Source organism: Myotis nattereri (assembly GCF_964212035.1).
Source record: "Myotis nattereri genome assembly, chromosome: 18".
NCBI lineage: Eukaryota > Metazoa > Chordata > Mammalia > Chiroptera > Vespertilionidae > Myotis > Myotis nattereri.
In genome coordinates, this window is record NC_138093.1 from 34,375,529 (window position 1) to 34,402,295 (window position 26,767).

A 26,767-nucleotide genomic window follows, 5' to 3' on the forward strand; every position below is an offset into this window, starting at 1 on the left:
CCCCTCCCCACACGGGAGTCCATTCTGTGGGACTCTTTCCCTCTCCCCACGTGGGAGTCTGTACTTGTTCTTCACTAAATCTCCACCTTTACTATACAACCCTCTGTCCGTGGATTCATCCTTCGACTCCGGCGGACAAAGAATCAGGGTTCCAGTCCAAACATTCTGTTTCACCACCTCCCACATCAGCTTCCTCCTCTGGAAAGCAGGCCAGCACACTGGAAGGTTCCTGCCAGAGCTGAGCCCACTGGACAGGGGAGGTCGGGGGTGTGGCTCAGGGGCCTCACATTCTCCCAGTGGCCTTGGAGAGAACAAACCTAGAGAGCAGGATGCCGAGAGCTGTGGAAGGTGTGTGTGAAAGAGGCTGTACACAGACCCAAGGTCAGAGGCAACTGGGCAGCAGGAGGAGCCACAGTGGTGGTGAGCACTGCTGGGCCAGAACCACCGTGAGGTGTGTACCTAGTTTTTGCTTCCCTGGCCTTGGCCATTCCCCACGTCAACCCTCTTGAACCTTCCTCCCTCCCAAGAAGTCAGGGAGCCATCTGGTTGGGGGAGCACAGGCTTGGCTACGGCACCCGGAACTGCACAGCCCTCCTCTTGGCTCCCTGGCTGGCCCCACTCTTCAGGCACCGGCCTGGGCCAAGGCTGGACCTGGGCCAAGGCTGGACGCAGGCCTCCTCCGCGCCCACGGGCATCAACCTGGCCCTCAACACAGCCGCGTTGGGAATACGGCCGGGAGGGTGCAGGGCGTCCTCCTACAGCCCACGGGGGTGCAGAGAGACACACAAGCCAAACGCTCTCTCCACTTTATATATACACACACACACACATCCACACCCACAACCGCACCCCTGAGGCCCAGAAGGCCTCCATCTTTGGCATCAATCTGTCGGACTCAGCTTTTCAGCGCGAGACTGCGGCTCCCCTCTGTACATGAATTAAATATGGCGTTGGTCTCCGTGCTGAGTCCCAGGACGTTCACAGTACCAGTACCGTGGGGGGGGGGGGGGCCCTGCAGGAGGCAAAGACCCTCCAGGGCTGCCCCTCAGGCGGAGGGTGGGGCAGGGCAGGGGCTGGTATGGGAAGGTCGGGCCTGGCCTCCCTTTGGCCTTGGTATTTGAGGTTCAGCCACCTGTGGAGGTGCCCTTGGGGACACAGCAGGCAGGCCAGGAAGGGGTGCTGGGAGGCCCTTCTCCAGGGGCCCAGGTCTCGCAGACTTGCAGCCCCTGTGCTGGCCCACCCCACCTTCCTCTACCTTGGACTGGCATTTACACTCGCCTTCTCACAGCCACCCTTTGGGGCGGCTGGTGCCAGGATCGGGCGGAGCAAGGACAGGGCCACAGGGGCTGGGAAGGAGGGCAGGGAGGCTGTGCCAGGCCCAAGGAGCCAAGGCCAGCCTGGCACCAGTGCCGGGGTGACCCTGCTTATCTGGATGCTGTCCTCAGGGCCCTGGCCCCGGGCTGGCTTATCAGCACGCGGGTGGGACAAGCAGGAGCTGCTCTGGGGAAAGGCTGGGCAGGCAGGAGCTCGGGTCAGAGCTCCAAGGGCAGCGCGTGCTCCCACGTTCCAACTTAAGGCAGTCTGACCCCTTCAGACTAGGGAGACGGCGGGCGGCGGAGGCGCAGGTGTGCCCCTGGCGGTGCCAGGCCGCCGGGCTCGGCGGGCATCCAGCAGCATCCAGGGCCTCTGGCCAGGAGGGGGAGTGGGGATAGGCCTACTATTTCCCCTGTGGCCCTGGGGCCCCTGCCCCTCAGGTGCTTTGGCACACAAACTGGCACCCAGGATTCCAGGGTCCTGGGAAAGGTGTCATGTCGCTTCCTGCTCTCAGAGGGGAGAGGCCCATCAGGGGATCTACCAAACTGGTGAGACAGGCAGGCCCTGGGGGAGGCATGTCCAGGGCACCGTGCTCAGCCCGGCAGCTGGGTCCTCCTGGCCCCATGGGCCCCACGCTGGTGCCCGAGGGCCTTGGGATGGAAAAGCGTCTGAGGTCCTTCCTTGCCCCTCACCCCCTCCCAGGGCAGGTGATGGAGGGGTTGGTGTCCAGGCTGAGGCCACCGGGGAGACACGGGGAGCAGGTCAGGACCCAGCTGTGGCCAGCAGGGCTGCCAGAGGTCTTCCGGGCCGGCCTCGTCCTCCGTCCTCCATCCTCCGAGGGCCGCATAAGCCACCCTGCCTGCAGCTGCTCAGTGTGCCTTCTCTCCCTCCGGCCGCAGTGGGCTGGGCGCAGCTCAGAAGATGCTCTGTCGCCGGCTCTTCCCTCGTCCTGGAGAACAGAGGGGACTGCAGTGAGGCAGCTGGGGCCGGAGGGAAGGGCGTGCTCCAGAACTAGGGGCAGGGCGAGCAAGGGCACGCACTTGGTAGCCGGTCAGTCCTGGGTTCAAATCCTATCTCCGCTACTTAGGAGCTGCATGCAATTGAGACTTAACCTCTTCACAGCCTCCGTTGCATTGACTGGGGAGCAGGAATAGTACCAACTTCAGGTGTTTTAAGGATTAAATGAGTTAATGCATGGAAAGTGCCTATCACTTCCAAGGCCATCAGCTGTTTCCGAGACCAAGTACAGCTCTCCAGGGTGCAGGTTAGTTGGAGAGCTCAGAGCGTGCAGAGAACACTCAGAGAGCGCATGCCTTCAGGGCTGTGAGAGGCAGCCAGTTCTGTCGGTGGGGGTGGGGGTGGTGGGGGTGGGGGTGGTGGGGGAGGAGGAGGGAGACACTAGAGGAGGAAGCCTGGGCTGGAGATAGGGAAACCAGCCCTTCCCTGCTCCCCACAGGCCCCCGGAAGAGAAGCCAACGTCCAGGAGGCCATACTGATTTCCCATCACAAGAGGGGCTGCTGGGCCCCATCTCTGTTCCCCGAGGAGGGGGAGCAGCCTGTCCTGTCTCCTCTGCGAAGCGGGGTGGGGGGGAGGGGCGGGGGGTGGCGCACAGGCCCTACCTGGCTGCTGGAAGGCCAGGCCCCGGCCGCCTGGGTCCTTCTGGAGCTGGATCTCCTTCAGGGAGAAGATGGAGGCGGCTGGAGGGGAGGACAGGGAGAGAGCTGGGCGGAGCCGGCCCTGCACTGCAAGCCGGCGCCCCACACCCAGGGAGCCTGGAGCCGGGAGCGCCCCCCCTGGCTGGGGAGCCCCTTCAGTGAGGACTGTGCTTTTCAGGCAGAGTCTCGGACCCACAGTTTGGCCGTTTGCTCACAAATGAGAACCAAAGGGGGGGAAGCCCTGGCCCAAGGCTGTGCAGCTGGACCGAGGGCCTCTGGCCTTTCTGTTACAGCTCTTCTGCCCACACCTGCTGCCCCCTTTCCGGGTTCTGGGGTTCCCCTCCCCCCCGCCCCCCACCACCCCGCCACTCACTGTCTTGGAGCTGGTGCACACGCTCCCCCAGGGACCGGAAGTAGGGGTGGTTCAGGGCTGCCTCTGCTGATATGCGGCTCTTCGATTCATACTGAAAGCACAGGGCTGGCTGGGTCCCGGCTGGCGGGCTGCAGGGACCCCTTTGGGAAGCGGTTCCCCTGAGCTAAGCTAGGTGCCCATGTGGGCGGGGCCCGCGCCCAAACTGAGAGGCCCTGGGGTCCACTGCCAGCTCCCAGCTCCGGCCCAGCCCCAGGCAGCCTCAGCCCAGGTCCCACCAGCAGGAAAACAAGGCATGGGACCGCGGGAGCGTGACCTCCTCTGGGGATGGAAAAGCAGCCGCTAAAGCAACCGCGATCACAACGTTAACGGTGATAGCAACATGTCACACCAACAAGTACCCTCTTCTGTGTGCCTTAACGATTAAAGACATGCCCCAGAGTAAGTGTGTTCCATAAACTCGATTTGGCCTCAGGGCCACCTTATAAAACATGGATGATCGATTGCACACTGCATGGAGGAGACTGAAGCACAGAGAAGGTCCGCAGCTTGCCCAAGCCACACAGCCACTCAGTGAGTTTGAATTGGGTTTTGGTTCTGAGTGCGCCCCACTCCAAGTCAGTGGGGAAGTCGTGCTTCTCTTGGGCCTCGGTGGGGGGATGGGGGTGGACAGTGGCCGGGAAGGGACAGTCCTGACGTGTGAGCGGGTGAGCACAGAGGTGGGTGCCGGGCCAGGGTAGGGTCGTGGGCTTCAGCTGTCTCTGGCTGCCCGTTCCTGGCCCGGCGGCGGGCACACTCACCAGGAGAAGGCTGGTCAGGAGGTTGATGCCTTCGGAGTCCAACCTGCAGGAGGAAGGAGCTGGCACAGGCCTGGCCTGGGCGGGGTGGGAGGGAGGGTGTGTGCACCTCCGGGAGGGGCAGCCAGGACCACAAGCAGGAGAGGAGGCTGGGGAGGCAGGCTACCTGGGAACGTGGCTGATGAGCGGCTGGGGGAGGTACCGGGGGAAGTTGTAGGCACGGAACTCAGACTGGCCCGTCACTCCAGGCCACGTCTCTTCTGTAGGGGTCCCTAGGGAGACAAAAAAGGGGTGGGGGGGCCTGGTGAGGGGCCAGGGACAAGGGCGACCTGGAGGGGTGCAATGTCAGGGAGGAGACAGAAAATGGCCAAGGCCCCTGGGTCCTCGCCCTGCTGTGAGCAGGCTCGTCCCAGTCCCTTTATGCGCTTGGGCAGGACAGAGTTCTGTCGCCCCCTGGTGGTCACATTGGGGGAGCGCAGGAGACTGACCGAGGAGTCGAAAGATGAGGTGCAGCTCCTCCTTCACCGTGGAGCCGGGGAAGAGGGGCCTGCCCGTGGCCATCTCGTAGTGAATGCAGCCCACGCCCCTGCGGGGAGCAACGGGCAGCGCGCGTCAGGGACGGCTGCTCCCCCACGATGCCCTGCCCCCGGGGGCTCAGAGACCTCCTGGCACTGGGGTGGGTGGCCCAGCCCCCACTACAGCCTCTATGGGGGCGTCTGCGGGCTCTAGGGGGCGCTGCCCGCTCCCCTTTCACTCTGTGGGGCTTGTGTCTGCACAGCCAGCACCCCCGTGGCAGTTCCTTAAGCTGTGTTGTCTCAAACCCTGTCGACTCTGTGTTTCCCACCGGAGGAGACAAGTCATACATCCGCTCTCCTGCAGACCCCCAGGGCACGCATCGGAAACCTGGGTTTTAGTTTTGGTTTTTGGGTTCATACAATAAATAATATCCATGCAAATTTTTAAAATGATATATTCTTTCCAAAACGTCCAGTCGATCCGCTTGGGCAGATCATCGTCTTCACAGTGGGGCCTCCGGTGAGCCTGGAGACCCCAGGGAAATACTTCAGAAGCACGGCTCAGAGGGGTCTACTTAGAGACAGGGAACCCCAATGTGGTTCAGACTTCACCCGTTAGCATCCAGTTCACCAGGATGCCACGTGGGGCAGCCAAAGGGAGTCTGGAGGTGTGGGAGGTCCTCCCCCCCAGGTCCCGGGACGCTCACTCACCACATGTCAATGGGGGTGGAGTACTCGGTGGACCCCAGCAGCACGTCGGGGGGCCTGTACCACAGGGTCACCACCTCATTGGAGTAGGTCTTCGTGGGCACTGACTTAGCCCGGGCCAGTCCTAGGGACAGACATGTCACTGAGCCGCAGCCTGCCCTCCCCCAGGGCGCCCGCATCCTAAGGAGCCTGGCAGACTCCCGGCGGCCCTGGGGCTGTGTCCTCACCGAAGTCCGCCAGCTTCAGCTCCCCCCGCTCATTGATGAGCAGGTTCTGGGGTTTCAGGTCCCGGTGCAGGATCTTGCGGCGGTGGCAGTAGGCGAGGCCCCGCAGCAGCTGGAACATGAAGATCTGGGGCGGGAGGGAAGAGAAGGGGGGCAGTGAAAGGGGGGAACGTGTCCCATGGCTGGGCCTCGGATGGGGACAGGGACTGGGCAGGGTGAGGGATCCGGAGAGCCAACTGGTTCTCCTGCCCACACTGCGGCCACTCCTGGGCTCCACCCACCCCCGGGAACCCCATCCAGAGAGAAGAGCAACAGGTACATGGAGGAGGCGGGAGGATGGGGGAGGGCAGACAGTTCCAGGCCAGGAAGCCCAGCATGTAGGGATGTATGCGCTTGACGCTCTGACAAACACCAGAAGAGGTCATGCATCCCAGAAGCCTCCCTTCACCCCGCCAGGTAACTCATGCTCCCATCTGCCAGGTGGGGAAACTCATGCTTGGGTGGGGGTGGGGGGGTAGATGGCGGCAGAGGGTATGTGTCTGTATGGTGGGCTGAGGCGCCCAGCACAGCTCCTGGTCCTCTCTGAATGGCACTGCCCTTTTCCTCCATCCTCACTGGAAGCTCTGAGCAGCCTCAGCAGCCAGGGCCCTTGGAGGTGAGTGAGTTCCCACGCTGGGCTTGAGGACAGGTGGGTGCGAGATGGGCGGGGCCTGAGTGCGGGGTCCCTGCCAGAGGCGCTCACCTTGACATTGTGCATGCTCATGAGGTTCCCACAGTGGTCCAGATACTGCTTCAGGTCACTGTCCTGGAACACAGAGCCGCTCAGCCCCCGCCTGTCCTGACGCCGGGCTGGAACCCCGCCCCCAGCCCCCTTCCCACCCACCCCCTCCCCGCCCCAGCGTAGGCCGAAGCCCAGGAGTGCGACAGGTCCCTGCTCCAAGCTGCCCCTAGGCCTGGAACATCTGAGAACCTGATTCTAGAACAAGACCTGGGACATCCCCAATCTCCCCTCTTCTCACCCTCACCCCCACCCCCCGCCACAAGGGGTAGAAGCTCCCATCTCACCAGGTACTCAAACACCAGGGTGAGGGACCGCTCTGTATGAATGAGGTCGTGCAGGGTGACAATATTGGCGTGCTTCAGGTTCTTCAGCAGAGACACTGGGGAGACAGGCCACCTGGGTCCCAGCACCCCACATGCCCCTCACACCCCCTCTTCCTGCAATGACCCCATTCCTGCAATGACCCGCACCCCCAGACTCCTCGCAGGAGCCCTCAGGAGTTCAGGCCCCGGGGGTGCGGTACCCTCTCGGATGGCAGTGCAGGGCGCCCCCTCCTCGTGCTCCAGCCGGATCTCCTTCAAGGCCACCAGGTTCTCCGTCAGCTTGCTGCGCCCTTTGAAGACCGTGGCGTAGGTGCCCTGGGAAGAAGAACCCCGGGGCCCCAGCAACACTCGGCTGCTGCTCTCCTCTGCCCAGGGCCCCCCTCTTGTGCCCCTGCTGGGGCTGTGACTCCCCCTTCTCCCTTCATCTCTCTGCGAAGCATCCCTAACTCCTCCCGCTCGGAGCGAACTGTCCTCCCCCAGCCCCCAGCAGGCCAGGGCCCCTCTATTGTAACGCCAGTTTGTTCTTCCTGCTGCTGGTGTTTGCGTAGGTCTGTCTGGGTTTCTGCAGGGAAAGGGCCACCTTCTTTCTCTCTGTAGCCCTTTGCCCCCCGGCAGCCTCGAACATAAAGCCTGGTGCAATGATCACAGAAACAGCGGACAGTACTTAGCTACATGCCAGGCACCTGCGTGCTGTCCACAAGCTTATCATAGTGACCGCTTCGACCCTCAACAGCCCTGTAAGGGGGACCAGTTAGGATCCCCATCTGACGAGGAAGAACCGGAGGCACAGAGGGGTCGCAGAACGTGCCCAAGGCCCCAGAGCTAGTACATGGTCAAGTTCGGATTCGAACTCAGACAAGAAATACTGGCATGAAAAAAAATACACTGGATCCTGCCCAGGGTCCATGAACCACTCCATCCTCACACCCTCCTCCAGCACCTGCCAAAGGCTGAGCCCAGCTGCCCAGCCAAGATCGCGTGCCCCTGTGGGCAGGTGCGGCGAGGGGGCAGGTCAGGGAGGCCCGGGGAAGGCCCTGTCACTCCTAACCATCCTGCTGGCTGCCCTGAGAAGACCAAACCCACTCTCTTACCTCCCCCAGTTTGTCCAGTTTCACGTATGTTTCCAGTTTCCCAAAGCCGATATCTGACTGAGAGAAGAGGCGTAGGGTCCCGTGAGCTTGAAGGCCCCAGCAGCGCCGAGACCACACCTCCCGCGCTCCACCTCCCCAGGAGGAAAGGTAGGGAGACCCCCATCGGGAAGAGAACGACTGAGGCCACAAACCCTCCCTCTCCCCCTCTCCCCTCCATCCCTGTGCTAAAGGAGGAAGGCCTTGGAAGTATGGGTTCCTTCCTCCCAGCGGTGGGGGGTGTGGAGCCCCGGGCTGCAGACCGGGTTCTGCCTCAGCACACGTCACCTGTCTATCTCTGTCTTGTTCGGACTACTCGCTCCAGGAACTCTGTCTTTTCCTCCCCTGCACCTCGCATGCCCAGTTCAGAACCCACCACCCCAGGAGCCTCTCTCATCAGCACCTTTCCTCTAGCTCAGTGATGCCCAACCCGTAACAATACAGATTCCTGGGCCCTACCGCCCAGAGTCTGATTCTGTGGGTATCTAGCGTGGGAACCAGAGCCTGTGTGTTTAGGAAGATGCTCCCAAGGAAATAGGATGGCAGCCAGGACTGGAGAGCACGTGCCAGCCGGTCTATTGATTTCACTCTAGTGGAGACCCTGGCGCCCAGAGGCGGCCCAGCCCCAGCCCTGGTGGGACCCAGCCAGAGAGTGAATGTTGACCAAGGATGTAGGACTATATCTGCTCTGACCAGCAGGTGGCGCCAGAGGCTCAGGACCGTCCCTAGAAACTGCTGTGGCCTCGGCCCAAAGAGGCCAAAAACCATGTGCGTGTCCATGCTTGGGGGAGGGTGTCCCACCCTGGTTATCTCGGCCGCTCTGGGGACTCACCAGGGATGCTCGGCGGGACATGCGGCTGAGCGGTTTGGGCAGCTCCGGGCTCTCCAGCTGCAGCTTCTGCAGGAATTCCTGGGGCAGGCGGATGTCCGCGGGCAGAGAGAGCCTCTTACTGATGTCCTGCAGTGGCCAGGATGACACGTGGGCAGCTGGCGCCGTGAGACCCCTGCCTCTGACCCTGGGCCCGGCGTTCCCTGTAGAGCAACTTCGCGGGGCCAAGCCACAGGCTGCGACCCAGGCTCCCAGCTGCCTCAACCATGTGCTCAGAGACCTCCGTGAACACCCGGCCTGTTGCTACGTGAGCTCTGGAGGCCCCTTCCCCTCTCTGGCCAGTGTCCCGACCTGTGCACTGAGGCTCCTGCGGACACTATGATTCTGGACGCATATTTTTCATGCACTTGGGTACCTGGGTCATAAGAACAATAGTCCAGTTGTCTGGCCCTTGCTATGTACCAGGAATGTTCCAGGCACGTGGCACAAGGCAGCTCATCTAATCTTCACGGTGACCATTTTAACACAAGGTGACTGCAGTAGGCAGAGGTTGAGAAAGGTGCTCAAGGTCACCGAGCTAATCAATGGCAGAGCTGGAATCTGAACCCATGAAGTCTGGCCCCAAGGCCACCTCCCTCCTGGGCACACGTGAGTGGATGCGTCCTGCCAGGCCCACGGGACGGCCCAGAGCCCTTACCTCCATGGAGAAGCGGCGCTGGCTCTGCCGCCGGAACCGCATGCCGGGGGACGGCGGCCTGGGCTCCTCCCCACCGTCGGTGGGGGAGAAGGTGCTGGGCTCTGGCTGGGCGTCTCTGCCAAGAGGACCAAGCTGCAGATCTGAGAGGGAGAGGCATCAGCTCCCCTCCCTGCCCCTCTGCCTCGGAGGGAAGTCCCCGTCCTCCCCCTGTCCTCCCCCAAGGCCAGCAGTGATGGTGTGGGGTGTGGGGTGTGGAGGTGTGGGGTGTGGTCAGCGTGGTCGAGGGCAAGGAGGGGCTTTGGGGGGAGTGCCCTCACCCTCATTGTCCCGGCTGTGGAGCTGGTTGAACTGCTCTGCGAACTCCGTCAGGGACTCCTCGATGGTCTCGGTGCGGGGCACGGACAGGGAGAAGCGGCGCTTGAAGTTCTTCATCTTATTCATGATCGGCCGGACCAGGCAGCAGGTCCTGAGGCGGAAGCGAGGAGAGCCAAACATGAGAACAAGGCCACAGGGAATGGCAGGTCTTGGTCTTTCCATCAAGCTCTGTAGCCCTGCCCTGGGAGCCAGGGTTGAGTCTTCACAGGTTCCAGCTCCCAACCCTCTCCCCCGCTGTGAATCCACCAGGATTCCCTGCTCCTGGGAAATGCTCACAATAAGGATGAACCAGAACCATACGGCATTGCTCATAATAGCAGCATAGCAGGGCCAAGAGGGTCCTGGAGGCCCCCCCAGGGCCAGGAGGTAACCCTTTAGCTGCTGGAGATCTGAGAGTTCTGGAAGGAAGGCTGAGTGGCAGGGAGGGCACCAGAGCCCGATGGCCCTCGGGCCAGCAGCTCTTTACCAACTTATGTGTGAGCTTGGACATGTCAGCAGCCGGTAAGCCTCGCAGATGGATGCCTATAAGCTAAGTATCAGCCCGGCTTACACCCTCGTGACAGAGTCTGGTCCAAACCCCATTCATCCTCATACCAACACCTGGAGGTTCCTCGCTGGTTCGTCCTGGGTCCCCAGGAGACAGAAGAGAGGGAAAGTGAGGGAGGAGGTGTGTGCATCTGAGCTGGCCCAGCCCCATCTCTCCAGCGGAGATGTGGGTGTTCCGGCGCAGCTGAAGGTCTCAGGGGAAACACAGAGGGTCCCCGAGGAGCCCCAAGGGGGAAGGGTGTCCACTGCAGGGAACAGTGGGGGAGGGGCGGGCCACTCTGCTGGCTCTTGGGGGGCCCTTCCCCAGCCAGAGGGGTTCTCCCTGCAGCTCCTCAGCCCCCTAGTCCTCGGAGTGAGGAGATGTGCACTGCTTCCTCCCGCAGACCCTGTGTCCTGCCCTGAAAACCCAGAGCGGGGCTGTCCCTCCTCCCAGCCACAGTTTCATAAGCTCCCACTGTGGCCGCCCCCTCACCCTGCTCTGCCCACACTCCCTCGGCTGCAGTGGGGCTGGGACCCAGGAGTCTCGCAAGGGCCCCCACCCACATCTGCCAGGAAGGCATGGGGGCCAGTCCTGTGATGGGAGGGGCCACCCTCCCCCTCCCCCAGCTTTACCCACGCACCAGACACAGCCCATCCCCGGAGGATGCTCTCAGCCCTGTCACTGGCTACTACCCGGTTGCCAAGGCAACCAGGCCCCTCCTGAATCCTCCTGGTTTAAGGGATTATGGGTCAGTAACATGTTTGCTTTGCCTAATGATCACATCCTTCTGTCCTCAGCCAGAAGGAACCCTGAAAAGGGTCCCTTCCCTGGGCCTGAATGTTCCTGGCTGCCCCCAAATGCACTCAAGTTTGGTCCCCAAACTCCCCGGAGCCCCGACACTGGGCATGGCCAAGCTTCCTTCCTCGGGCTTGTGCCTCTCAGAACCCAAGCCTTCGGTCTGCACTGCCAGCTAAGCCTCCCTCGGCCAGTGGGCCCTGAAGTCTCGCTCAGTTCAGCTCAACAAACGAGGACTGAGTACCTACTGCGTGCCAGGCATTGTGCCAGAGGGGCCTACACACCCCCCACCTGTGACTCACATTGCCCAGCATGACAGGAGTACGGAGGTGACTCCGTTATAAGGGTCAGTGGTTTACAAGGCTGGCAGCGCATCAGCATCACCAGGAAGCTTTGTAAAAAATTCAGATTCTTCCCGAAACCGGTTTGGCTCAGTGGATAGAGCGTCGACCTGCAGACTGAAAGGTCCTAGGTTCGATTCCGGTCAAGGGCATGTACCTGGGTTGCGGGCACATCCCCAGTGGGAGATGTGCAGGAGGCGGCTGATCGATGTTTCTCTCTCATCGATGTTTCTAACTCTCTATCTCTCTCCCTTCCTCTCTGTAAAAAATCAATAAAATATATTTTAAAAAATAATTCAGATTCCTGCCCGGCCAGCGTGGCTCAGTGGTTGAGCGTCGACCTCTGAACCAGGAGGTCCCGGTTCGATTCCTGGTCAGGGCACATGCTCGGGTTGCAGCCTCGATCCCTAGTGTGGGGCATGCGGGAGGCAGGTGATCAATGATTCTCTCTCATCATTAATGTTTCTATTTCTCTCTACCTCTCCCTTCCCCTCTAAAAGCAATACATATATATGTTTTTTAAAAATTCAGATGCCTGGGTCTCACCCTCAGATTCTGGAACTGAGGCTCTGAGGATGATGCCCGGGAAAATGCGTCTTAAAAAGCATCTCCGCGGATCTGACGTGAGCCGCGGTGGAAGCACCTGAGGCCCAGGACAGGGAGGGTGATGTGTCCGGGTTCCCACTGCCCGCCTGGCTGCGATGGGGACTCCTGAGAGCGAGCTGGGGTGGAGCCGAGGGTGGAGAGCACATTGAATGGAGCCGGAGGACCCTGAGAAGGGGAGGAAATGTCTGCCAGGCACAGACTGATGCCCCAGACTCGATCATGGTTACCCGGTGGGTAGGGGGAGCCAGGCACTTGGCTCCCTGAGGTTTGAGCTCTGCCAAGAGAGCCAGCCACGCCCCCTTCTGAAAACAGGGGACCCCCCATAAAGTCATCCGGCCGCCTGGGATTTCTGGCAGGGAGCGATGGGTTTGTGCTCAGGAATCCGCCAGGAGCCACCATGACTCTCACGTCCTCGCTCTCGCTGTGTAGGAAGGCAGGGGGCTCATTAACAGCCTCTGGGAGAGAGGCCCCCAACTTCTACACGATAAAGGAGCCCAGCCCTGAATGGTACCTACTCTCCTCCTGTTCCTTCAGAAGCAAGGAGCCACCCACTTGGGTTGTGGGGGGATGGGGGTGAGGTGGGGGGGGCAGCTGACTCAAGCAGGAATGGGGGGCCAAGCGAGGCAGAGAGATGGGGACCAGCTGTCCTCCACTGGCCTGAGGAGAGCCCAAGGGGAAGTGACTGTCACTGTGGCGGGAGCGATGGAGGTCAGATGTAGGGATGGACTTCCGGATGGAGACAGGGAGCAGGTGGCAGGGGTGGTGACCATGGCAGAGAGTGGCTGCCTCTCTCTGCTGGGGACAATCGGGGCATTGAACCCAGCAGGGTCTTGGGTGTGACAGGGCAGCCTGGGCAGTGAATGGTCTGTTGTTTCCTAGCTCAAGACACAAGATGCCTCTGTCACTTTTCCCTTGGGAGAGTCAGCTCCTCAGATTTGGGGGTCGCGGGGGAAGGGAGACAGGAAAATGGCCTGTCACCTTGTGGCGACTGCCCCCACCCCCATATGGGGACAGAAGGGCTCAGTGTGACCCAGCCTGAGGCCAGCCCAGGGCTGGGCACAGTGTGGCCTTTGTCCCCAGGCCAGGGAGCCATCTGGGGCTGTCCCCGTGCGACTGGTGCCAGGGGAAGAGGGAGACGGGCGTCCAGGGAAGCTGGCCTGGGTGGGGTGGGGGATGGTGAAGGAGCACAGCCCTCTCCAGAGCGGGGAGCTGCGGGCTTGGGCAGGCAGAGCGCCCGGCAGGCCTTCCTTCCTGTGCCCCATGCCCAGGTAAGTCTGACAAGTTCCCAGCCTACCTCCTGCCACTTCCTCCTGGGCACACACCAGCCAGCCCAGAACGTCCAGCTGGTGCAGGAGGAGTGGACGGCACAGGAGGAAGGAGGGGCCGGGCCAGGAGGAAACAGACACTTGCCCAGAGGCCGCTGCGTACCCAGGAGAAAGGGCTGGAGTCCTGGGGCCGTCGCACAAGGCACCCCTCGCTGGCCACGGGGCACCCAGGCTCACAGAGGGGAACTGACTTGCTCAGAGTCTCCCGGTGTCGCGTGTTAGGAGGAGAAAGGAGCCGTGTGGTCTCCTAACCGGAATGCTCCCCACCGCCCCTCCCTGTGCCCGAGGCTGTGGGTGCTCTTTCCTCCTCCAGCCCAGACCAGGTTTAAAACCTGGTGCTACCACCAGCAGGCTGTAGGAGGGCGATGACGTTACGTAATTCTCTGCTTTGGCTCTGGTCGTTCATTTGATAATTATTTATTGAACAACTACTACGTGCCAGGAACGGTTGTTGACCCCAGGAATCTTGTGAACAAAACAGACATTCCTTCCCACCTTCATTACGTTCTAATCAAGGCAGGGAGGGTCGGCGCAGACAGTAAAATAAACAGTACACAGAACGTTAGGTGGTGACACGTGCAATGGAGGAAATACAGCCGAAGGTGTGAGAGGTGGGGGCGTGGCGACTTTAAGTAGGGTGGGTAGGAAGGCCTCCCTGAGAAGGTGGCATCTTCTTGGGAAAATGCCAAGTAGGCCAGGGAAGGAGTCTAGTCATGTGGAATCTGGGGAAGCAGGTGAGCCAGGGAGCAGCAGGAGCAAAGGTCCTGAGGCAGAAGTGGGGACCTGGAGGGGTGGCTGTGGCTGGAGAGAAGGCCAGAGGGGAGCACTGAGCAGAGCAGATCATGTTGGGGCTCCTCAGGACTTGGGAGGGTTCAAGCGGATGAGAGATGTGATCCCACTTAGATTTTATTTTATTTTTTACAATGAGATATTGCTTTTTAAAGTATATATATCCTTATTGATTTTAGAGAAGAAGGGAGAGGGAGAAAGAGAGAAACATTAATGATGAGAATCATGGACTGGCTGCCTCCTGCACGCCCCCCACTGGGGATTGAGCCCACAACCTGGGCATGAGCCCTGACCAGGAATCGAACCATGACCTACTGGTTCATAGGTCGATGCTCAACCACTGAAGCCCACCAGCCAAGCCACTTAGATTTTAAACAGCTCCCTCTGGCTGTGGTACTGAGAACAGACTGTGCGCAGGAGGCTATCAGAGGTCCAGAGAGAGATGGCGGAGCCTGGGTCGGTGTGGGAGCAGTGCGGGTGGGGAGAAGAGGTGGGATTCTGGAGAAATCTGCAAGCCAAAGGGACTTGCAGACTGCACATGGGCTGTGAGGAAGGGGCCAAGCAAGACTCTGAGGCTTCGGGTCAGAGCATCGGGAAGGATGGGCATGAAGCATGCTGGGAGTAGGGGTTGCATGGCTTGGGGAGGAGTGGGATTTGGGCAAGTGTCTGATGTCCAGAGGACGTCTGCATGGAGATGCTGCGTGAGCTGACATGACACGGCACCAGCTTCAGGGAGACGCCCAGCAAATGCCAGCTCTCCTCCACTTTCCTGCTCAGACGTGAAGACGTGCCAGCAAAGGGGCCCCATCTAAAGCTCATCAGACACCCCTCACAGGCGCCCTCACAGCCCACAGGTGCTCTGAGGAGGGTGGGGGTCAGCTTCCCGTCTTAACCTCCAGGGAGCAAGCTGGAGGTCCCCAGCAGACCCCTATGAGGAGCCCCTTTGCCTTCCTCCTGAATAAAGCCCCACTCCCAGCCTGCACCCAAGGTCCTTCAAGATCTGGGCCCCTTCCTCTCCAGCTTTGCTCTGCCCTCTCCCCTCCCTACCACCCCAGCTCTGCTGCAGGCCACACCCCTACATGCAGTTCAGGTCTTGGGTCTTCAGAAGCTTCGCTGAGCCTCCAGGACCACTGGGTGCCCCTCCATCAAAGCGTAGGACCCGTGGGCCCGCTCTGGTCCCCGCCTCCTGCTGCTGACACACAGCAGGCACAGCTGTCTGTTTCGCAGCCCGAGGAGTGCGAACCATGTTCCGGGTGCACGTCGGACACTTCCCCAGCTCCTTTCTGTTTTGTTTTGTTTTGGATCTGTCTCTGTGGGCCCAGGGGCAGGGGCTGGAGGGTATCACTTCCAACTGCCCACGCTCTGAAGCCCAGAGGGTCTGACTCTTAGTCCCAAGGCTGACCACCTCCTGCTGACACCCTCTGCTGCCCGCTCCCTGCAGGTTTCAAAAGAACCAGAAGCCACAGCTGACCAAGTGCGCAGCCGTCAGGAGCTGAGACTTCAGACATGGTGAGAACAGTGAGAACGGTGCTTGCCGAGAGCCGCAGATAGCATCTCGTCCTTCACCCTCTAACCGACCCTGCCCTGCCCGGCACAGCCTGAGGTTTTAATTTCCTCGCCTGGGAGGAACCTCAGGGGAAGCCAGTCATCCCGTGGCTGCCTGAAGCCAGGAGGCAAGGGCAGAAGCCGAAGCCCTGAGCCCTCCTCACTGACCTCGCCCCGCCCAGCTCCGACCTGCACAAGAGGCGGCCAGCCTGGGCCTTCTGGGTGGCAAGAATCTAGGAAGACTGCGTGGCCTGCATCACCCTGCCAACGCACAGATGCTCTGGACAGAGCGGCAGGACTCCCCACAGCCTCTGCTTGGAATATAGGAAGCAGGGGGGAGGGGAAAAGGCCTTGAGAGAGAGAAGGAGAGAGAGCGAGCGCTGTGCTAACCTATAGGAAGGAGGCCAGGTGGGGAGGCCGAGTGTCTGGGGCTCAGCCCCTGCAGCCCCTACCTGATGGAACGTCCCGCAGGGACCGCCCCATGCCGCCCAGGCCTGCTCTCCAAAAGTCTGCAGTTTGGAGTCCTGGGAGAAATCCCAGCTCTCCCCACGCCCCCCCCCCCGCCCCCCAGCACTGCCATCTGGGCAGACACCCGAGTCTCAGTTTCCTTGTCTGCTCAATGGGGATAATACCTAACCTCCCACCCACCTACCAGGCTGCGAGACTTCCCTTCCGTAGCGGCTTTCTGATGCTGTCGCTCCCCTGCAGTATAACACTGCCCTGCAGGTGGGGGGGAGGGGGGGGCGGGGGGGGGGTGGAGCAAATTCTAGGGCCAGCAGCGCAGGCCTCTGGTGCTGTAGCCCCTGCCTCCCTGTCTCAGCTCTCACTCCTCCGTGGAATGTGCAGAGGAAACCGCGCTTGCGCCCCACAGCTCTGCACGTGGGTTCACTTGGCCTGGGACGCCCCTCCTCATTTCCCCTTGGTGACACCACCTCCAAGCTCAGCTCCAGTGTCCTTCCCCTGAGAAGCTGCACAGGACACCGCCTCCTTCCTCCGGTGGAATGCGACGCTTCCTTGCTTCCTTGTGGCTTGCGCGCAGCTAGACTGGGGTGCCCTTCAGGCCGAGAGCCGTCAACTTCCTTTCCCCGGCGCCTCGCACGGCGCCAGGGACCTGGACCTCCCAGGTGCTCAGACCGTAGCCACTGTACCATAAAGGCTTGCTTAAGCCTCTTTCCTCTACCAATGTAGAAACATCAGCCCCACTGAGGACAGGTCTGTCTGTGTACAATGCATGCTGGCTCCCTTCCGGGCACCTTTGGCCACCAGGGACCTGTGTCCAGGTTTATCTTCCTGTCGGACCAGCCGCACGCTTGGTAGGTAGGGTTTGAGCAGCACTGGGGCGGGCCTGGCCCTGCCCTCTTTCTGGCCACACTAGAGCAAGCCAAGCAGCCCTAGGCTCCCCGGGACATGGTTCTGCCTCGCTTCTCCTGGCTCTCAGCGGGAAGTGGGACGCTGGATGGCGGGCCAGGGCCTGGATGGGCCAGGGCCTCGGGAAAAGCCAGCGAAGTGCTCACATCATCAGGGCTCCATCCAGGAGCAACTTCCCCCTAGACACCTGCTACGCTGCCCCTGTTTCCTCCAGCCTGAAACCCCGCCGGCCCCAGCCAGGCCACCCCTCCTCCGTGCCCCCACGGCATTTGGACACCCCAAGCAGAGCCCTTGGCAACCCGTCCTGTTGACTTGTCTATTTTCCTCGTTTACCTGTGAGCTTGTTAAGGGCAAGGACTGGGTCCAGCTCATCATTACACCCCATGCCTGACCCAGGGCCTGGCGCCAAGCCGACCCTCCCCTGACCAGTGAGATGAAAGCTGGGAATTCCTCGTTCCAGGAGCTGTTTGGAAGCAAGACGACCGACAGGAGACCATCAGGTCCCAGCTGGACTCAAAGCCTCAGCCGTAACCTAACCCTCCTCTGACCAGCTCTTGGCCTCGACGGCAGTGGGGAGCTGGTGGGCTGGGGCAGATGCGGCAGCTTCCTAAGGGAGGCCTGCAGAGGTCTCCTGGCTGGCAGGTGCCGCCCCACAGTGAGGGGTGGACTAGGGCTGGGAAAAGTCCGAATGAGAGATTCCAACCAAACATATGTCAAGCTGAGGCCTGCGGGGCTCATGGGGAGGGAGGTTGGCAGGGGCCTTCCTCAGAGGCTCCCGTCCCTCAGGGGCAGATTTCCAGAGACTCCTGGGTCAGGCACATGACCCAAGCTCAGACTTTGACCTTGACCCCTACAGATGAGCCCTCTGACTCCCTGACTTCCCCACTTCTGGCCCCTCTCTGTGGCCCCACGACAGCCCTGCTGACACTCACTCTCTTTGGCTCCCTGAGGCTCAAGAAATGGAGGCACAGAGACCATCTTCTGGTACTTTCTTTGTGACCTGTTTTGGAGACCCGGCTGCCGCTGGCCTGCAATCTTTGGGGAGGCTTTGGATTTGCAAGTGATAAGATGGGACCAGGCGCCCTTCTGTCAGCTGTGGTCCTCGCCATGCAGAACCTCCCAGACCAGAGGCTGAAGCAAGACCTCCATCCCCACCTCTTCCTGCTTCCAGGCAAGGCCCGCCTCGCCTTCTAGGCAGAGGAGAGAGTCCCCTGCCTACTCCGTTAAAGATCCTCAAAGAAGGCCCCTCACCTACCGCCCATGCTTTCAAAGGTCCAGAGACTTCTCTAAGGCCGCCCTTCAATCCCAAAGGGGGGCGCTCCGTCGGTTTCCTCTCGGGCTGCCTAAGCACAGACGCTGTGCTCACCATCTTCTACAGATCAGGAGGAGGAGGGGAAAAAGAGCACCAAGTCCCCCCACTCTCTGGCCTTCCCTCATCCCGACATGAGAACCTGTCACGGGATCCTGGTGAACAGCTCTCTGATTTCTCGCCATGCCCAACTTTAGCAACGGAACGGCGGGGGCCTCCCAGGGCTGGTGTCCCTGGGGACCCCTTGGTCTCAGGAGCAGGGAGGGCCGGAGGGAAGGGCTTCCCAGCATTTCTAGACTGTGTTCCTATTTATACTCCACTCTCAGCCCCCACCCCACCCCCAGGCTGGCCCACACGACCCTATGCCCGCATTCCAACAGCACTCGGGTCAACGTTCTCCAAACCACCTCCTCGAACTCTCATTGGTCTCCCAACCACCAGGCTGGGCCCCGGCCACAGCTTCAGCCTGGACCCCGCTACCTCCCATCCACTCCTCCCTGTCTCCAAGGCACCTCTGGGAAGCCGCTGCACAGCGCTGTACGCCTGTCCTCTAATTGCCCCATCCGTGGCACCTGCCTCCCCCTCCCCCACAAAGCGCAGGCTTCTTGAAGGGAGGGGCTCGTCTCTCTGTCACTTTCTAATTTCACAAGTAGCTGCTGGGCAGCAGGCATTGTCCTGTGCTCTACATCTGCCTTCCCTTGGCCTCCTGCTTCTCCTCCTACTTCTTTCTCCCTCCGTATCTGTGTCTGGCGGACTCACTTCCTCTCCCTGTCCCTGTGCGTCGGCACTCCCCAGAGTTCCCTCTTGGGCCCTTTGTTCCCCCCTCTGTACACACTCTTCCTGGTGACCTCATGTTTTCCACTGGTGGAAACCACCACCCATGTGTTGATGACTGGCCCACTGAGCCCTGAATCTCACACAGGCAGGGCCGACTGCCTGCCAGGCACCTCAGGGGTCCCCCCAGGGGTCAGAGATACGGAATAAGCCCAGTGGGCTTAGGACCATGAGAGACGGCATATAGTTGGAGATGTGTTTTTAACTAAAAAAAAAAAAAAAGGCAGATGTATACAACTTGTAAAAGCTATACGTGTGCTAGGCATACATGTGTCCCCCATGTACACATGTACATAGGAACACTGTCTATAATCCAGAAAGACAGATGTTAGTTAACACGCTGACTGTAGTTATCCCTGGGGGACAGAATTGAGGGTGATTTTAAGACTTCTTTTTGCTGATTTGCATCATCTAATATTTCCATAATGAGCATTCACTGCTCAGGTTGAAAGAAGTAACACTTCTTTTTAAGTGAAAAGAAAGTATTTTTAGATCGAGATTCCAGAACTGTTCAGAGTGAGCCTTGGGAGGACTGTAATTATCCGGAGCAGGGTCAGCAAGCGCCTCCTGGCAAAGGCCAGACAGTCCGTGCTTCAGGCTCCGGGGGCCACTGGGTCCCTGCAGCAACCAGACACTCCTACCCAGGGGGCAAGTGCCCACAGACGGATGGAAGTCCAGTCAGCTGTGCTCGTGGGCACTAACATTTAAATGTTGTACAGTTTTCAAGTGTCACAAATATTAGTGTCTTCTGTGGAATTTTCCCCAGCCACTTAAAGCTGTAAAAAACATTCTTAGCTCCTGGGCCATACTAAAACAGGCTGGCTTTGGCCAAGCGCCACGGTTTGCCAAGCCTTGCCCTGGAGCGCCCAGTGCCTGAATGGCATTAGAATCTAGCAGCCACCAGGTAAGGCAAGAAGCTGGGAGACTGTGGCCCTGGTCAGTGTGGCTAGATGGGTAGAGCATCGGCCCATGAACCGAAGGGTTGCAGGTTCGATTCCCAGTCAAGAGCATGTACCAGGGCTGCAGGTTTGATCCCCAGTCCCAGTCAGGGTTCGTATGAGAGGCAACCAATCGATGTTTCTCTCTCTCTCCTCCTTCCTCCCTCCCTTTCACCCTCTCTAAAAAAAAATAAAATCAGTGGAAAAAATACCCTCAGGTGAGGATTAACAACAACAACTAACTAGCTCGGAGTTTGTGGACATTATCTCATTGGAATCCGCACAGCCACATGAAGTAACACTGTTATTACTCTCCCCACTTGCCAAATGAGGAAACGAACATGGGTGAGCAAGTTCCTTCGTCTAGGCAACCACTTACTGAATGGCGGAGGCAGGACTGAATTGACCCCTGACCCCAAAGACCATACATGGCCTCCACCCTGGATGTTGACAGGAGGGAGACGTTCAACAGGGAGGAAATGAACGACTGTACAAGCCATTATAGAGTCACCTTGTCCATCCCAACCCCTAAGGCAGCGGTTCTCAACCTGTGGGTCGCGACCCCTATGGGGGTCGAACGACCCTTTCACAGGGGTCGCCTAAGACCATCGGAAAACACATCTATAATTACATATTGTTTTTGTGATTAATCACTATGCTTTAATTATGTTCAGTTTGTAACAATGAAAATACATCCTGCATATCAGATATTTACATGACGATTCATAACAGTAGCAAAATTACAGTGATGAAGTAGCAACGACAATAATTTTATGGTTGGGGGTCACCACAACTTGAGGAACTGTATTAAAGGGTCGCGGCATGAGGAAGGTTGAGAACCACTGCCTTAAGGAAAGCCGTTAATGTTGGGGGTGGGGCGGAGGCACAGGGAGAGACCACCATGCAGAGTTCCAGGGCAGGGGTCTCATCACTCACTGTCCCCTCCAGGGTCCCGGCCAGGTGTCTCTGAGACCAGGTGTCCTGTCTCACCGGGGCCACTCGTGTGAGCAGAGGGCATCAATACCCTTTTCGGTTCAAAGCCAAACCGCATCCCTCCCCCCCCCCCCATCCCTCCTCCGCTGCAGATGGAGCCCCATGGAGGCTGCAGGAGCAGATGGGCGCTCTTTCCACAGGAGGGCTGGCTGAGATGGGCCGCCGCTCTCCTCTGCCCGATTCGCGGCTGCGCCCACGGGCAGCTCCTGCCGGCCCGGCCCAGCCACTGGTGTGTCCTGATCCTGGGTGTGCGCCCCTCTACCTCAGTGGTTCGCAACCTTCCTAATGCCGCGACCCTTTCATACAGTTCCTCCTGTTGTGGTGACCCCCAATTTCATCGTTACAAATTGAACATAATGAAAGCATAGTGACGAATCACAGAAACAATATGTAATTATTTATGTGTTCCCCGATGGTCTTAGGCGACCCCTGTGAAAGGGTCGCTCGACCCCCAAAGGGGTCGCGACCCACAGGTTGAGAACCGCTGCTCTACCTGACCGACGTGAGCCCAGCCTTGGAGTGGGTTCTGCGTGTGTGTCCACAGCTGTGGGGACCAGAACACGACAAGACTGACTACCCTTGTCTGCTCCCACCCCCTGGAGATGGGAAAGTGCCCACTCAGCAGCTCATGCCGGGAGGACAAAGGTGAAGGGTCCAGGGTGGGTGGGGAGCGAAGGGGTTGTGGCGGGACACGGGGCTAGGGAAGAGAAATGCGACTCGTTCCCAAAGGGACCGTGAAGTTAATCAGGTGAGTCTGGACCCAGGCCAGACACTCCCTCATGGACAACAGAGCAGAACAGGGACTGCAATTAATTAAGTGCTGGGGGAGGGGGTCGTCTTACCCCAGGGAAAGGAGGCCTGCCCGAGGCCTCAGAGGAGGAGGCTGAAGGTGTCCAGCTCCCAGTGCCTGCCCCATTCACCCTGGAAGCTAGAGGGTAGAGTCCCCTCAGCACAGATTCCTGGTTTCCTCTCGCAGGTTTCCCTCCAACCTGTACCCCACCCTCCTCGTTCTCTTATGCAGAGCCTCCCTCCCCAACCTGGAGGAGCAGGAAAGAGGCTAAGAGCCCGGCCTGACGGGATTCGGGATTTGGAAAGCCTGCCTCGGTCTCTCTCTGCCCCAGAGCAGGCGCGGCGCCGGGACTAGGAAATCCCTCTCCAAATAACCAACAGCGGCACGTACAGCTACGGGTTGCTTAGCAGCTGCTGCGTGCCAGGAACTGTGCTCCTTCACTCCCTTTGCACAGCAACCCTCCCGATCAAGACCCCCATTTCCCAGATGAGGCAGCCGAGGCTGGGGGAAGCTCAGGCGTTTGCTGGGGAGAGAGGGGTCACACAGCTGGTGTGTGCTGGAGCTGGGCTCCATCCAGCCCCTCCCTTAAGGCTTCAAACTGGAAAAGGACAGAAGGGATCAGGGGAGAGAGAGAGAGAGAGATGGAGATGCTGGACAAAAGTCCAAATGGGGCATCCCAGGGAAAGGAGAGGTAAGCTTGGGGCAGGAGCTGGGAGGACCCAAGCCAAGCTCCGCCCAGCAGCCTGGAGCCCATGTGCCTGGGCACAAGAAGGCACAGGTGGGCAGAGGACAGAGTCTGGCTTTGAGAAAACAAATGCAGCTATGAAGGCAGCTCCATCTCCCAGAGGCCCCCAGGGCGGGGGGCGGGGGGAGGGGGGAGCTTCCAAGGCAGGCAGCCGAGCCCGTGAGATCCCAGACCAGGAACCTACTCGTTCCTCAGATCTGGTGCCCTCTCTCCTGCGCCCCACGGAGAGGCCGGCTCTGCCTGGCACAGGACACACGGGAGTCTCTTACTGGAGCGCCACCCCCATCCTTCCTTCTCCTGAGGCTGAGGTGGAGCCAGGGAGCTCCAGGTGGGCTGGGATCTCCTCTGACCGGGCAGAGGCTGAGCAGGGAGCCGGGGGTCCCATGGAAGTGGGCTGGGTCCCACCTCTGCGACGTTGGGAAGGTTGGTGTCTCAGAGCAGCTGTGTCCTCCCCTGTCATGTGGGGGTGATAACACCTCCTCATAAAGCTGTGTGACACACTGCTTGGCACCGAGTAGATACTCAGTAAATGGTAGCCACTGGGGTAACGCACCGAAGCCTGCTCTAGCTCTGGAAACCCAGTAAGTTTGAAGAGTATGAAGGCAGGGAGACTCCCAGGGACCTAATGGGCAGTGTGGTGGCAGGGATGGGGGGGAGGTCAGCCTCCCTGGCTCATCAGCTACACAGGAGGCGGCCGAGGCAGGGCAATCCTAGACAGTAGCTTTGCTGGGTGGCAGGGTGACCCTCTCCAGCCCGCCTTGAGGATGCAGACCCAAACCCAGGAGCCCATGTTGCCTCACTTCCCCCCAACCCTAAGCCACTGTGGTCTCAGCCCCCTGCCAAGGCCAGGCTCCAGGCCGGGGACCTGAGAGGACCAGGCAACCCTGTTGGCCAGACTCCCCGGGCGTCTTGGAGGATGTGGCCCTCTCGGGCCAGAGTGCAGGACTGTGCTGCGTGCCCAGCCCCCATGGAAAGGGCCACACGGACATGCCGACTCTCACAGGACGCTGACACAGGAGGGGCACGCCAGTGGTGTCCGTGAGTCACCAGGGCCCAGGCCACAGTTGGGCAACGGCTGAGGGCCGGGCTAGGGGTGGGGATCGGGTGCTCAGAACTGACCCCAACTCCCACCCCTGCGGCAGGAGGGGGCTCAGAGAGAATTAGAAAGAGGCCAGTGGTGCCAGGCGGGATGGTGACCCCATCGCACAGAAAATCAGTCTCAACGGTCACTCCCACCGCAGGCCTGCGTTTCCCACGCCCGATCCTGTCCCCCGCACAGCACAGCCCGCCAGCCCCATCCCTGAGCCCAGCAGGCCGCCCACCCTTTCCCACGGCTCTTAACCCTTCGCCAGTGGCTGCCACGCAGGGGCCACTGCCGCTCTGGGCTCGCGGGTGGAAAGACAGAGGAGGCGGCAATCCCCGAGGCCGCACTCACCCCTCCCACCACCTCCGGCGCTGGAACCTGCGGAGCCTCCCGCGTCCTTCCACCTTCACCCCCCGGCTCCGTCTCGCCCCCAGCTGCGCTCTAGAAAGTTCCCGGGAGCCCCGAAAGCCCTCGGGGCAGCGACCTGGCCCCACACTCGCCGGTTCCCTCCTCCCTGGAGAAGCCTGACCCTTGCCCTCCCCAGAAGGAAGGGCACTTGGAGAGCGCCAGGCTCGCCGCTGAGTGGAAAACTTTGCTTGCCGGGGTTCAGACCAAGCTCGGGGCCCAGGGAGTCCCGATGCAGACTCCGGGGTGGTTGGGGTTGGGGGGGATGGGGGGGTACTGAGAATGCAAAATCGCCCTCCTTCCTGAGCACCTGGGACTTGAGGCTGGCCTCTGCGCGGCATCACCCGCCACCCGCAGCACGCCTCGCGACCCCCCATCTCCCACGCCGCTTCCCCAGGCTCCCCCACCCCCTCGCCCCCAGCAAAGGCAGCGGCGCCTTTAAGAGCTGCCCAGCTCACCTTTGCTCCGTTTCGCCGGCGCCACGGTGCCCCCCACGCCCCTCCTTCCCGGCCCCGCCGGCGGGACTCACCGCGCGTCCTGGGGCCCCGGGGATGGGCGCCGCGCCCCGCGCCCGGTCGGGGTCCCTGCCCCGGCTCGGAGGTGCTGGTCCTGCTCCCGAAAGGTGAGCGGCTCCCCGAGCGGCTGCAACCTGAGCTGGATGGGAGGGTGGAGGGGAGGGGCAGGGAGGAGTGAGGAAGGTGGGGAAGAGGAGGGGGAGGAGGAGGAGGAGGAGGAGGAAGGGAAAGCCCGGCCCCGCTGGAGTTTTTCACGTGTACAAGTTGACTCCTCCCCGTCCCTCCCGGGCTGCACAGCAGCTGCCAATCTCCGCGGCTCCCTCTGCCCGGGCGCCCACCCCTTTCGCCCACTCTGGGCACCCTGTCCGAGCACCTCTTCCGGTTTGGGTCCCAGGCCTGGGCGCTGCCGGCCCTCCCCCGGGGCTGGCCGGAGAGCCTGGACTAAGGGGTGAGACCCTCTGGGCTGGAGCACCCCAGGACGGGTCCGGGCCCTGGGTGATGTGCTGCAGGGCCCGCCTTTAAAGGCAGCTCTCCCACCTTCTGAGCCCGACCCTGCTCCCAGCACCTGGTCGGGAGCGAAGGTGCACAGACAGGTCCAGTCGGTCAGTCTGGCTTTTAGAGCTCTTGACAGCAGTAGCCCTGGGGCCCTTCCTCTGCCCTGTCCAGTGGGACTTGTCACTCACCTTTAGGGACAAAGCTCCCACCTGGTCGGCCCCCAAGCTCTAGGGCAGCGGTTCTCAACCTGTGGGTCGCGACCCCTTTGGCGGTCCAATGACCCTTTCACAGGAGTCGCCCAAGACCATCCTGCATATCAGATATTTACATGACGATTCATAACAGTAGCAACATGACAGTGATGAAGTAGCCATGAAAATAATTTTTTTTAATATATTTTATTGATTTTTTTTACAGAGAGGAAGGGAGAGAGATGAGGAGTTAGAAACATTGATGAAAGAGAAACATCGATCAGCTGCCTCCTGCACATCTCCTACTGGGGATGTGCCCGCAACCCAGGCACATGCCCTTGACCGGAATCGAACCTGGGACCCTTCAGTCCTCAGGCCGACGCTCTATCCACTGAGCCAAACCGGTTTCGGCCACGAAAATAATTTTATGGTTGGGTCACAACATGAGGAACTGTATTTAAAGGCCCAGAAGGTTGAGAACCACGGCTCTAGGGCCTGAAGGAGCCCTGCCAATAGCCATCACCCCCACTTCCTACCCCGGAGGCTCTTTCAGTTTGTCCTTCCAGAATTAAACCCTGCAGGTCCCCTGAGAAGCGTCCAATACTTACAGACCAGCTGGGGCTGGTCCAGCTTTACTTTTACAGAAGGGGAAACGGAGGCCCAGAAAGGGGGTTGAACTGGCCCCAAGCCCCACAAGGAGTTAGTGACGAGCCACGGACCTCGGCCGACGGCCACTCTACCCACACATCCGACTTCAGGGATCAAAGGAAGACTGAGATGGGGTGACAGGCCAACTGGCCCCCTCGGGGGCCCTCCCAGCCCTGCTTCCTCCTGTGAGGGCTGTGAGGAGAGGGGGTGGCACCTCAGATCTGATGGGCACCACATCAGGGTCTGTGTCCTCTGCCCTGCCGGTGGGCATGGCCTCTTTGGTTTGGGGGTCCTGGCGAGGGCGCAGGGGAGGTCTCTGGAGAAGAACCCTTTCCTCGGATAGATCTGAAGTGACCGCCGCCCCTTAGGTCCTAGGCTTTGAGCAGGGCCTTTCCCTGGAGAGAAGGAGTTGTTGAGATTAGAACAATTTCCTGTCCAGAAGACAAGGCCTGCGGTCTCACCCTCAGGCCAGCCATCTGCCCTCCAACAGCAGCGGCAGCACAAGGCCTCTCTAGGCTCCAGGGGGTGGGCGTGGCCGGAGGAAGGAAGCAGCTGGGCTCTGCAGGAGGGTGCCCTGCGGGTAGTCCACAGGGGCAACCGCACAGGGGCTCCCCACACTTCGCCACCTCTGTTTGCTCTGCCAGGGGAGGTAGATTTCCTGGGCACACACACTTTATAAAAATAAAACTGCGGAGCCTTAGCTGGTTTGGCTCAGTGATTAGAGCGTCGGCCCACGGACTGAAGGGTCTCAGGTTCAATTCTGGTCCAGGGCACGTACCTGGGTTGCAGGCTGGATCCCAGGCACTGGT

At 60.4% G+C, this 26,767-nt stretch overlaps 1 protein-coding gene across 2 annotated transcripts; it reads right to left on the bottom strand.

Moving 5' to 3' along the window:
* Positions 1-792: 792 nt before the first annotated feature.
* Positions 793-24,755, bottom strand: CDK18 (cyclin dependent kinase 18). Of its 2 annotated transcripts, none has more exons than XM_081113158.1 (16): positions 24,639-24,755; positions 9,659-9,807; positions 9,342-9,481; positions 8,648-8,773; positions 7,780-7,836; positions 6,889-7,003; positions 6,650-6,744; positions 6,327-6,389; positions 5,588-5,711; positions 5,364-5,484; positions 4,626-4,723; positions 4,304-4,409; positions 4,141-4,183; positions 3,344-3,434; positions 2,935-3,012; positions 793-2,263 (listed from the first exon to the last, which is right to left on the bottom strand). In XM_081113158.1, exons 2-16 carry the CDS (start codon positions 9,780-9,782, stop codon positions 2,229-2,231), a joined length of 1,416 nt encoding a protein of 471 aa, XP_080969284.1. In that variant the 5' UTR covers positions 9,783-9,807; positions 24,639-24,755; the 3' UTR covers positions 793-2,228. The 2 variants fall into 2 exon arrangements, with proteins under 2 accessions (XP_080969284.1, XP_080969283.1); XM_081113157.1 differs by lacking the exon at positions 24,639-24,755 and adding an exon at positions 16,296-16,348.
* Positions 24,756-26,767: the final 2,012 nt, after the last annotated feature.